Raw genomic sequence first — 12,846 nt, 5'->3', positions numbered from 1 at the left:
AATGAGTATTTATCAAACACATACACAGTTCCTGGCACTGTATTAAGTGTTGGGGATACATAGAAAAAGAAAGACAATATCCACTCTCAAGGAGTTTATAGTCTTATCAGGGGAAACCAGATCTAAAAGAAAGTTCAGCTTTTTGGTGCATTTTAAGGCTCCAGAGTCCTTAGGTCATGTAATGCAAATAGAGCCAAAGAATTGTGTAGTACAGAAATAAGATGGATAATAAAGGTGTGGATGATTTTGTCTTTCATCTTAAAAAGAAAAAAAAGGGGGAAGTTTGGGATAAAGAAGGAAGACAAAGAAATAGGCCAACCCAGGATGCAGAGGTTTTTTTCTGTTGCTTTGCTTTCCTAATAGATTTTGGATATACAGAAGAAAGACAAGAGAGAGTAGCCTTTCTTCTTCCCAACATGTACCCTTCTGAATGGATTTGTGGATATTGACCCCAAGACAATTCATTTCTAATCTTAGACATATAGTTTAAAACACTCTACTTATTAAACTTCAGCTATTATGTTTTTAAATTATAATAGTCAAAAATTCATTTTATAGATTTAGGAAGATTAATGAAAATCCACTCTGGCAAGCAAAAATGATACTTTTCACACAACTTTATTATAATACATATCATTATCCATTTCCTTTTCCAAGGACAGATGATTATTAAATTTCAGTAATATAGTGGATTAGCTTCAAATAATAATAATGAAAGGTTTAACAGAATGTTACTTATTTTTCAGGTATACAAAACTTGGATATGCTGGAAATACAGAACCACAGTTTATCATCCCTTCATGTAAGTACTTCTTCAACTGAACACATAAATAGAATTAATATTGTTTGTGCTAGCTGTAAACTTCTGTCTAATTAGGAAATAATTCTACTAAAATAATAGGTATAAAGTTTGCCACATTTGAAGTGTGCCATGTTTTTCTAAGACTGAATTGAAGAAATGACTATACTTCAAATAATCCATTTAACATTAAATTACATTTAGAATTGAAAGTTCTTTTAAAAGAAGAATGCGATTAGTAGTTGCTAGAAAATATTAAACCAAATATTTTCCCCTTTTCTATTCCCTGCCTCCTTTTTTTTTATTTTAAATAATATTTTTCCCTATTACATTATTGTAAAGGCAATTTTTAACATGCATTAAAAAAATTGAATATCACATTTTCTCTCTTCCTCATTTCTCTCCTCCTTTAGACAGTTTAGCAATTTGATATAGGTTATGTATGTGCAGTCATGTAAAAACATTTCCAAATTAGTCATGTTGTGAAAGAAGAAATAAAACAAAAAGGAAAAAAAATCCACCTCCCTAAAAAAAAATTTCTTCCTCCAGGGCTGTTGACATTGCTCTTCATGAGTATGGGTAACTGATTACTTTTCGTTTATGGACACATGGAGGATTCTTCTTTGATTTATAGTTTCTTAACCATTGTTTATAAGGCTTGTATCTGTTGGCATTCTTGCAGCTCTCTTTATAGGCCCCACTTAGTTCAAATGAAGTATAATATTTCATTATCAGTATATTTTCCACCACTACAGATTTTGCTGATTATTTGAAGTGGTTTATTAGTATCTCTCTAAAGTGTATTTGTTTGTCTCTTTTGTGCTTATAGCACTTCAGCTTTCCTGATTTCTTATACCCTCACATAAAACCTTATGGAGCAGTGCTGCAACAAGCATCCTTTGAGTCTTGATAGTTTGCATACCAGGACCATTATGGTGATAAAGCATTGTTATTTAATATTGTATAATATGTTGCCATTTAATCTTAATAATGACTCAGATTTAATAATGTCATTTAATATTAACAATGATTTTTAAGCTTAATGATGCTTGTAGTTGTTGAATCATTTTTCAGGTATGTCTAACTTTTTGTGATCCCATTTGGGGTTTTCTTGGCACAGATACTCGAGTGGTTTGCGTTTTCTTCTCCAGCTCATTTTATAGAGGAGGCAAACAGGGTTAAGCATCTTACATGGGATCACATAGATAGTAAGTTTCTGAGAACAGATTTAGATTCATGGAAATGAGTCTTCTTCTTTTTTTTTTTATTTAATAATTACTTTATACTGACAGAATCCATGCCAGGGTAATTTTTTTACAACATTATCCCTTGCACTCGTTTCTGTTCCGATTTTTCCCCTCCTCCCTCCACCCCTTCCCCTAGATGGCAAGCAGTCCTATAAATGTTAGATATGTTGCAGTATATCCTAGATACAATATATGTTTGCAGAACTGAACAGTTCTCTTGTTGCACAGGGAGAATTGGATTCAGAAGGTATAAATAACCCGGGAAGAAAAACAAAAATGCAGATAGTTCACTTTCGTTTCCCAGTGTTCTTTCTTTGGGTGTAGCTGCTTCTGTCCGTCATTTATCGAGATGAGTCTTCTTGATTCTAAGCTTGTTGCTCTATTCATTGCATCACTTAGCTACCTCAGAGATAGCTATCATAAAGATCTCTGTATAGTTCAGTCATTTTAGTTGTGTCCAACTCTTCATTGACCCCATATTAAGTTTTCTTGGCAAAGATATTGAAATGGTTTATTATTTCTTTCTCTAGCTCATTTTACTGAGGAAACTGAGGGAAGCATGGTTAAGTGACTTTCCTAGGGCTACACAGCTAGTATGTATTTGAAGTCAGATTTGAACTTATGAAGTGAGGCACAATGTTCCACCCACTGTGCTTGTAGACTGAATGATAATAAAACTGTCTTTTCAAATGGATTTATTACTGTTTTTGATGCTAATGCTGTTTTCTTGAACTTTGTCTCCATATTTCAGTGGTTACAAGTCTTTAAGTTTTAATAAAGGATGCCCTGATTCTTTACTTTTGTCTTTACTTTTATATATCATATTATCTTTTAAATTTGTGATAGATTTCATTTCTGTTACTAAATGTCTTGAGCCATAAATGTATAGAGAGTAGTAGCATTTATATATACATATAGGTAGTTCCTTTTATTTATATATGTGTATATATATGTATATGTATATATGTGTATGTATGTGTGCCTGTGTATGTACATACATACATATATATATATATATATATATATATAAAAGTTTATACACACACACACACACACACATATACATACATACATATATAAGTTTCTTCCAAAATGTAATTTTTTGATCCAGTGAATTTAGTGTAATGGTTATAAATGTATTACAGGAAATCTATTAGAGAGTAGCTTTTACCTGTGTGAGTTTTGGCAAACCACTTAACTTCCTCCAGAGCTCTGTTTCTTCAGTTATTAAATAAGATAAGACCAGATGAACTGAGGTTCCTTTGAGCCATAAATTGTAATACAAAAATCTCTATGGAATTCCATTTTTTTAATTCTTAAGTAACACCCGAGGGATTGGATATATACTTCTACCTTTCAGGATTGTAATCTTTAAGACTTTTCCATTCCCATTTCTGGGAATATAGATTCTTAGAAGTTCATTTCTTTTAAAAGTCCAAACTTGACTATTATTATTTATTTTCTGATGAAGACCTGAAATATTTATAATTTATTTGTAATTATTATAATAATTTATTTATTTCAAATCTTTCTTACCAGACTACTTCTGAGGCTACTAACTGTTATAATCACTTTATGGTATTTATAATTATTTTCATCATTTAATCATAATAAGTATTCAAAGCAGAAAGCCTGTTAGTAATACTTTTGAATAGCCTAATTTATTTTGAGCCATAGAGGCACCATTATGACTTAGAAATATTGCTTATGATAATGTAGAGCATGTTAATTGATGGTACAAATCTTAATAAATCATTGGAGTTGCTGAAGGAATATAGGGAGGTCTATAGGATAATTGTATCTTATAAAATTTTTTCTGTTTTTAAAACAGTGGGGATAAAAATGTGTGTGTATGTATAGATATAGGTAGTTAGTTGAATGGCTTACACAATCTCAGTAGTAGTGAGCATTGCTGTTATATTTCATATGGTAATAAGATTGGTACCATGCTAATTTTTCACCTTCCCTCCTTTTCAAAATACATCCACAAGGTATTGGTAAACTAAGCCTTGTTACATGTTTTTCTTTATGATGCCAGTTGGAGCATCATTTTCTGTATGAGGTCTGAAAGTACTATGACCTAGATGATGAATTCTTTGAGTTTTAAATAGTATTCTCAACTTTAAGTTTTTAAACAGTAATTAATTTTTGATGCATAATTTTTAGCTTCCACTGTCTGAATGACAAAATAATAGAATAAGCATAACTTTTTAGACTAACTAATATTTCACAGTTTTGCATATAGCTTTCAAAAGCCTACCAATTATGTAATTATCATCATTTAGCCCTTTTGGATTAACATTTTATCCTCAGGTCATATAGTACTTAGATTTTACAGTATATTATTGGTTCACTAATGATGAACTTTTAAAATATGTTTTACTCTGAATCCATTTTAACCTGTCTTCTTGAATTGCCAGAAAAACTAGACCTGGAATATGCAATTGTAATATTCCTTTATACACATATACCAGCAAACAATTTAGAAATATACTAAAATAAATTCAAGATAATTGCTTTCCAATTGGTTTTCTGAATACTTAGCAATTTGAGCAACATTTTGGACAAGTTTATAGGGAATCATGGGCATTTTATTCTCTTCTGATTTATAACATTTCCTAATTCTAGTAGTAAAAATTTTATATAAAAGTTAGAAGGGGCTGACTTTGGATATAGAATTTTTCTCTTTCAGTATTCTCTGACTTACTTATTAAGGATATAACTTTAAAAATGATGGTACCACACGGTTCAATGACAGATCAACCTAAGTACATTCAGATAAGGACTGTTCTGAATGAAGAACTGTTTAATTTGAAAGATTCAGAACTTTCGTAATTTAAGTAAGTTTTAGTTGTGATATGATATGTTTAATTTGCTAGTTTGAGGATTATTGTTGGTTTTGAAAAATGGCTTAATTTTTTAAAAAATGCTATCAGTATTTTTAGTTTAAATTATCAATTTGTATATTGTAGTGCAAAATTATTTTTAAGAAATGTTTGAAGGGGAAAATATTTTTATATTTCCTCTGCAGTTCTTTTTTTCATCTTTTCCTTTCCAGACTCTTAGATGACTTTTGAGATAGTGATAATACTATTGTTTAAAATTGAAATAAATCTCATAGTAATTGAAATATTCAAAGAACATTCTGTGTACATTTTTAGCTTTTCATTATATTTAAAATTTTTTCATGACATTATCTGTTTAAAATTTCATATATGGTCTCAGATATCAGTATTTATGATAAAATGAAACATTAGATTTGGTTTATATCCAAGATGGGATAGATGAAAAATATTATTTAAGTATAGTTTGAAGATTGCTAACTTGTAATTTTTTTAAGTACCTGTGTTCCTTTTTAAAGGTATTGCTATCAAGGAGTCTGCAAAAGTAGGAGATCAAGCACAAAGGAGGGTGATGAAGGGTGTTGATGATCTAGACTTCTTTATTGGGGATGAAGCAATAGAAAAGCCAACTTATGCAACAAAGGTATGATTATGTGGGCGGTCAAGATACATGAGAAATTTTGTTTAAAAACTCCATAGTGTTTCTACAAATATTTGTTTTCTATCCTCATGAATCCTGGCTCTTGTCACTTTCTGCTTAAGTCTTACCTTTTGTGATACTTAGTTTCCTCCTCTGTAGGATGAAGGATTTATAATAGGTTGCAGCAAAAGTTGCTTCTATTTCAAAAACTATAATCCTATGATCTACGTTTCTTTAAGTCTTTTGTTGCCTTAAACCCAGAGTAGTTAAATCTGGCCTGTGGGCCTTAAACAGCCTTTGGAATCATTTATAAGACAACTGCAAGCAATGATGAGCTGAAAGCTAGGTACAACAACTTCTCACTGCTTGAATTCTTTATTGATAATTTTATATGGCCCATGAATGATATAAAAAATTAAAAGATGGCTCTTGGCAGAAAAAAGGTTTAAAGGCTCAGCTAAGGTGCCCACCTCTTGTGTGTAGGCTAGTCCAATCTTGCTTAGTTATTAACACTGTTTTCTTTTAAGTCGCTTTATTTTTACTCATTTGCCCTGTGTATGTCCCATATCCTCCAATAGAATGAAAACTCTTCAAGGGCAGGGATTATTTAATTTTTCCATTTTAATACTAATTTATAACTATTCAGAGTCAGTATCAGTGAATGCTTTAATACTTTTTAAGTTGAATCGAATATTAAAATATCTTTTTAAAAATATTGCTTTTTAAAAGACATTAAAAAATCAATAAAAATAAAAAAAATTGATAAAATGAAAAGCATTGTTTTCCTGAAGGTACCTAATTATCAAACATGTTACATGAAAGTATTAATGTAGGACTAAAACATGCTTAGGAAAAAAATAAACTGTGAAGTGTTAACTCCAGGAAATAGTTTTAGGAGTTGAGGATTAGAAGAAATGGAAGATGGATGCATTGAAATGATTAGGAATGTGTTTATGAATACAGTGAATCATGACCACAGCTTACTAGTTATTTGGTTCTTTAGGAAATATATATTCATTAACTACTGTACATATTAAATCTTGCCATGGCTCTTTTTTAAAAATTGGATTTCTGCTTTCTTGAAGATCATACTTAAAGGTTTCGCAGAAGTATTTTTGGTTTATGATTTTTCATGGTTTTTTTAATACCAGAGTGCATTGTTCATAGTACTTTTTAAGAAATAATTTATTAACTGGTTTAATGATCTAACAAAATACTTAAATACAGTTTTGTAACAGTATTATTGTGGATTATAACTTGTGGATAAGAGTTAAATTGGATGAATTTTTATTCTTTTAAAATATGTGGTGCTATTATAAAATGAGAACAGGGCTTTATTTTATCTGTTTGTTTAACAGTGGCCAATCCGTCATGGTATAGTTGAAGATTGGGACTTGATGGAGAGATTTATGGAACAAGTGATCTTTAAATACCTACGGGCAGAACCTGAAGATCATTATTTTCTTTTGGTGAGTTCAGATATCAGTTTTGTTACACTTTAGCAAAGATTTATGAAAATTTTTTTGAGTTGCAAAGTACATTTTTTTTGGTATTAAAATTTTCAGAGCAATATTTTGTTTTTATTGGGCTATTAAACGTATCTAAAAGTTGTTAAGGTAGTTTTACTTATAAGATAAGAATGGTATAATAATGTCTAATTTAAGTGCTTAAAATTATTTTATTATGAGGTGATATTACATGATATTACATTACATAAGTAAGCCTTGTTTAGTGCGTTAAGAGTAATAATACTTGATTTCTATTCATCCAAGTTTCTTATAACCATATAGTAAAAATTCTGTCATTTTTACCTCTGTACTATTTCTTGCATTATTTCTACTCATCATTACTACTATTTCCATTCTAGTTGTTCTCTCATGACCTCTTTTTCTTCTTTTTTTTATATTCAACTTTTAAAATTCTACTTAGTATTTGAGACCCAGTTGAAAAACTCTTCTCCTTTAAGTCTTCTATTATTCCCTTAATTCTCAATTCTTCCACATTTTACCTTTTATGAATGTTCATAATATGTTGCTCTTATCTCTATTATACCTATTTTCTATTTTTATATATGTTCATTCATTCCTTCTGTATTAGATTTTAACTTTCTGCAAGCAGTGAGTATGTCTTATTTATTAACTTTATGTCATTTAGTGTCAAGCAGAGTGACTTGAACATAAAGGGCACTTGATAAATATTTGCTGAGTAGATAACTCATACCTTATAACTTTCTAAGGTTTCAGATACATTTTCCTTGTAACTTATGTCCAACAAAGTGATATATCAATCTGTTATTGACTATTAACTTTGTAATTATTTATGTTAAGCATATTTAATTGAATTCTAAGTATTTAGAATGTTTTAATTTATGCATATTCCCTGTGGTAGCTTTCTGTTGATCACTATATCTGGTTAATTAGAATACTCCATTCCATAACTTTGCCAGATAGTTGAGAAGTTAATTGAATCAGTTAGTGATGGTTTATGCAAAATAATAAATTTTTACTCGTTTGTATTTATTTATTTAGAAGAGATTTCTTCATTAATAGGACTGTTTAAAATTTTTGAATTTGGCTTATTTTTAAATACTCTTTATCTAACAGACTGAACCTCCACTAAACACACCAGAAAACAGGGAATATACAGCTGAAATTATGTTTGAATCCTTTAATGTACCAGGCCTATACATAGCTGTACAGGTAAATATATGCTTATAGTTCTCTAAATCTGAATCTTAAGAATAAAAATTTGGAATATTTAAAAATTTCATATTTTAAATGTTATTTTCCCCATGTTTTTCACATCAAAATTATTTCTCAGCATAGTATATTTAGTAAATTTTAAGTTGTGACTATTAGTATTTTTTTTCTTTATAATGGATATAATATACTATTCATTATTTTATAAATCTCTTGTTTTTGCTAATTATTATACATTATACATAAGATTGTTATTCTAATCTATTTAGAAAATTTGTGTGTGTGTGTTATTTATACCATTAGCTCCTCCTAATACTTCCAGTTGGTGCAGATCTTGACCTATTCATGCTTTCTTTTCCCATGTATTTATTGTACAATTTATGTTCTTCTATAAAACCACCTCCGTTATACCCTCTCAGAGTTAAAGGCCTTCCCGAAGGTCTTTTTATCTGGGATACTTCACTCTCCACCTTATGTACCACTTGATAAGCTCAACTTCCCTTTACCTTTATATATTGCCTGTGTAGGCTTTATAACACTTTTGGAGCCAAAGTCATCATTGGAAATTTAATCTCACAATATAGCTAGGGGGAATTATAATTGGAATTCTTTGCTTGCTGTCTGGAAAATTTGATTTAAACCTAGCTTTAAAACTTTTTTAGCTATGTTACCTTTGCCAAGTCTTGTATCTTTTTTTGGTGTCCTATTTTCTTGAATTGTAAAATGGGGAAAACCATAGCACAAGCCTCACAGGCTTTTTGCAAGGATCAAATGAGATACTATTTGTAAAATTTCTTAGCACAGTGCCTAGTACAAAGTAAGTGCTTAATAAATGCTTATTCTTTCCTACCACATCCATTACTCCATTGCCTTTTTTTGGTCAAATGTAAATATATTGAAGGGAGAAATAGCAAAGGTTAATGTTCCAAGGGAAAATATATTTCTTTAAAAAATTAAGAGTAATCTTTTAGGTTTATTTCCTGTTAACTTGATTTTTTTTTTTTTTAACCACAAAATTGAGCACTTTACCCCTGATAATCTGAGGTCCTTAATTTGGTATCCTTTTGATTCTTAATGATAACTAAATGTTATTAATTTTATCACCTGGCATTTTATGGTGAAAGTCAGTGAGGCAGCAAAAATTTCTGGATTCCTACAGAGTACTGAGCTGCTAAAATATAAAGAAGAAATAGGTTTCCCTAGCTCCCCTAGTTGAAAATGTATAAATGTGTGTGTGTATGTATATATATATATATATATATATGAAAAAAGACAAACATTTAGAAACACATTCCATGACTATAATTGAAGGAATTAATAGAGAAAAGAATGTTCGTTCCTTTATAGCATACTTTAAGGACAAGGAACTGCTTAATGTGAAAACATAGGGAATCTTTCCTTTGAGATTTTTAAAGCTTGGACTAGTACTAAACATTCAAATCTGTAATGATTTTTTTTTTGTGGTCCTACTGAAAATCAGGGATTGGAATAGAGGAGATTGTTCCATCTCTTTCAGCTAACATTTTGCAAGTGAATAAAAAAGAAAATGTTTTATTAGCATTCTGTATTTGGCATATGCTCATTCAACTTTACTTTTTGTGTTTTTCTCACAAAGTTATTGTGAGTAACTTTTTAATGTTAGTTGTTAGAGTTGGAAAAAAGGGCAATTTGGCCATTGATTATGCCATCGTTACAATTTTGAGACTTGGAAGAATTTTCTCTTCCTCCACATTGTGATAAACTTTGCTGGTTTTTTTTTTTTTTTCTTTTTACTGTTCATTTTTCTTATGTATGATCATTTCTCAAGAAACAATTCCTTCTTTTCTCAAAGAGCCTTTGGAATGGAACTGTAAATCTCTTTTTCAAAAATGATTTTTGTATAAGGATATGACCAATTAATTAGAACAATAATTTATGACTTAATTCAGGGAGGTTACATCACCATATTTTTCTAAGTATAGCCCATGTAAATATTTTGAAGGATTCTAGCCTCTTTTGCACTGTATTATTTCCCTTTTTTTTTTAAACTATAGAAATCAGTAAGATTGAGTGAATTTAAATTCTTTTATTGAAAAGAAAAAAAAATGGGCAGTTTTGATTTTTCTCATTTTTGGGAAGATTTTGCTTTTGACATTATAAAGGAAAACAAAGCCAATATGCTTTTTGATATATCTCACTGACTTTTCTTTTTTATATTTTTGTCAAGGCTGTCCTTGCCTTAGCTGCATCTTGGACATCAAGACAGGTAGGAGAGCGGACTCTGACTGGTACGGTTATAGACAGTGGAGATGGTGTCACTCACGTCATTCCTGTGGTAAGAATGTTTTTAAAATATTGAGTAAGAGAATGTCAGTGTAAAAAGACTATCAGGCATAAGTAAAAACCAATATGGTATATTTAGAATGTGAAAATTTGAAGAAAAAAGAAAGAAATAAATAGAATGTGAAAATTTACTTTATTAAACTCCCAAAATGTCCTCTCTGAAGTTTCTGTAGTTATTTGGAAATTTTTTTTAGTTACTGATAAATTCAGATAAAAATGTTGGAATGTGTTTTAAAAAAATATATCTTACTCGTGCTGTAAGAATGCTTTACATTGTAGACAATTCTCCACATTGCAAAAATCTATAATTGGATTATGTAATTTCTTATTTTAATCAGCAAGAAATTAATTTGTTTTGTTTTTAGACATTTTTATAACTATTTGATGGCTGTCCATTCATAATTTAGCAATTTGAAAATTCAAAGGATATTTTGCAATTAATAGTAAGCACATCACTGTGAGTTTTCATAATGATTTTTTTTATTGAAGTAACACTTTAATTGTGATTATATTTAACTCTTTATGATTAGTAAAACATTTTAATAAAAACTGGCAGATTACATTTCTTTTAGGAAAGTACATTTTTTTCTGTCAAGGTTTATTGAATTATTGAGTTTCTAATGCTTAAAGATAAATTACATCATTTCTCATTATGCCAAACGGATTTAAAGTGACTCCTGAAAATAACTGAACTTAATAAGAACTTTAAATTTTTAATATTTTTATAGAATTGAAATCATCTTTTAAATAACTATATTTTTTAATGCCTTAAATTACTTCATTAAATATGATTCATTAAAATACAATTGTGGGAGGATCAGAAGACAAGGTATCTGAGTATTAGAAAGATTATAAAAGTATGAGGAAAAAATCTGGGACATTATTGATGCTGAAAAAGAGGACCAAAAGTACATCAATAAGTATTGACTCATGTGCCTACTCTTATCTACATAAAATCTTTATAAGGGTCATGTATTCATGAATTGAGGGGATATTCAATGAGTTTATTAATAAGGACGGAACACACTTTTTCTAGTTTGTCAACAGTGGACCACATTTTTGCCTAGTCGAATTTACTGAAAAGATGTAGAGAATATAAGGTCTCATTGGACTTATGGTTGTTTGTAAAAACTTAAGCAAGATATCTTTCATTCATATATGAGGATCACTTAAGATTCCTCAGAAGATTTTACTGTTCAGTGACTTATCTGATTATAAGCATCACTTAAGATATAAAACAGATATGTACTCATCAAAGATATTTGCTTCTGTGATGGAAGAAAATGTAGTGCATAATTGGGGTGGAGAAAAGGCTCTTTGTGAATGCTGAGTTCTCCAGATAGTCTTGTTTGGTTAAAGATGTGTTGATTGCATCCAGTTCCAAGATATTGCAGAACCTTCAAGAAAATATCACTCAAAGGAGTTTAACCTATCTATTCTTCTAGGAAAGGCCAATGTCAGTATTTATTTACATGAATATTTTATAGTTTGGACACTGAGCTGTGTCCACAGTTGAAAAGAAGTAAAAAAAAAAATCATCTGGATTGCTTTCTGGAAATTTCAAAATATTATGTATCCTCTCCAAGATATTCATGAAAGCAAAGACCCACTTTCTCCATACTAACATTTTATTGGTGTTGCTTACAGAGAAGATGAATAATATACAGAGGGCAACAGACAGGCTTATGGTGATTGTGAGCAGGCTTCATTGTGTAACTAATACGAAATTTCAAAGAAGAACAAGATAAAACATTTCATCAAGGGATTGTATGATAGGAAGAGAAGTTAAACTGGTTTTGAAGCAAGGAGAGGGCATGACATGTGGACAAGTTAGAATGCTGCACTGGCAGCCTTAAAATAATGGGAGAAAGTAAAAAAGACCTCTAGCATGTTGTTTGGACTTGTGTAGTGAATTTTTGGGAGAACAGAAAGAAGAGTGTTTCAAAAGTATGAATAAGTTGTGATCTTCACTTTGGAGGGAACTCCAAAATCAAGAGATCACAGATCCCTTTGAGTATTGAGAGATTACTGCTTTATTTTCCTATTTAAATTTTGAGATTTTATTGCTTCATTATCCTCATCTATATTTTTAATACTGTTACTTTAATAACTATTCCTAAGATAATGCCTTTTTAGTATTATATTCCAAAAAGAGAAGTGGAGCATAGCACATAGAGTATTAGATATTGAAGTAGGGAACTTGGGTTCAAATTTTGCTTAGATAGTTATTAGCTAGCTGTTTGATTTAAGGCATATTACCTAACTTCTCTAAGCCTCAGTTTCCTTATTTGTAAAA

The 12,846-nt window shown here is 30.0% G+C and overlaps 1 protein-coding gene across 1 annotated transcript in view; it reads left to right on the top strand.

Annotated features, from left to right (window-relative positions):
* The window catches only part of ACTR3 (actin related protein 3), a 67,650-nt gene that overhangs the window by 39,483 nt on the left and 15,321 nt on the right, over positions 1-12,846 (top strand). The window contains exons 2-6 of the mRNA XM_051985767.1: positions 747-802; positions 5,408-5,532; positions 6,888-6,998; positions 8,133-8,228; positions 10,435-10,542. Coding sequence (XP_051841727.1) covers positions 747-802; positions 5,408-5,532; positions 6,888-6,998; positions 8,133-8,228; positions 10,435-10,542 — 496 coding nt within the window. The remainder of the gene's footprint in view (positions 1-746; positions 803-5,407; positions 5,533-6,887; positions 6,999-8,132; positions 8,229-10,434; positions 10,543-12,846) is intronic.

The sequence above is a fragment of the Antechinus flavipes genome, chromosome 3 (genome assembly GCF_016432865.1).
Source record: "Antechinus flavipes isolate AdamAnt ecotype Samford, QLD, Australia chromosome 3, AdamAnt_v2, whole genome shotgun sequence".
In the NCBI taxonomy this organism is placed as follows: domain Eukaryota; kingdom Metazoa; phylum Chordata; class Mammalia; order Dasyuromorphia; family Dasyuridae; genus Antechinus; species Antechinus flavipes.
This window is presented reverse-complemented; position numbering and strand designations above follow the sequence as displayed.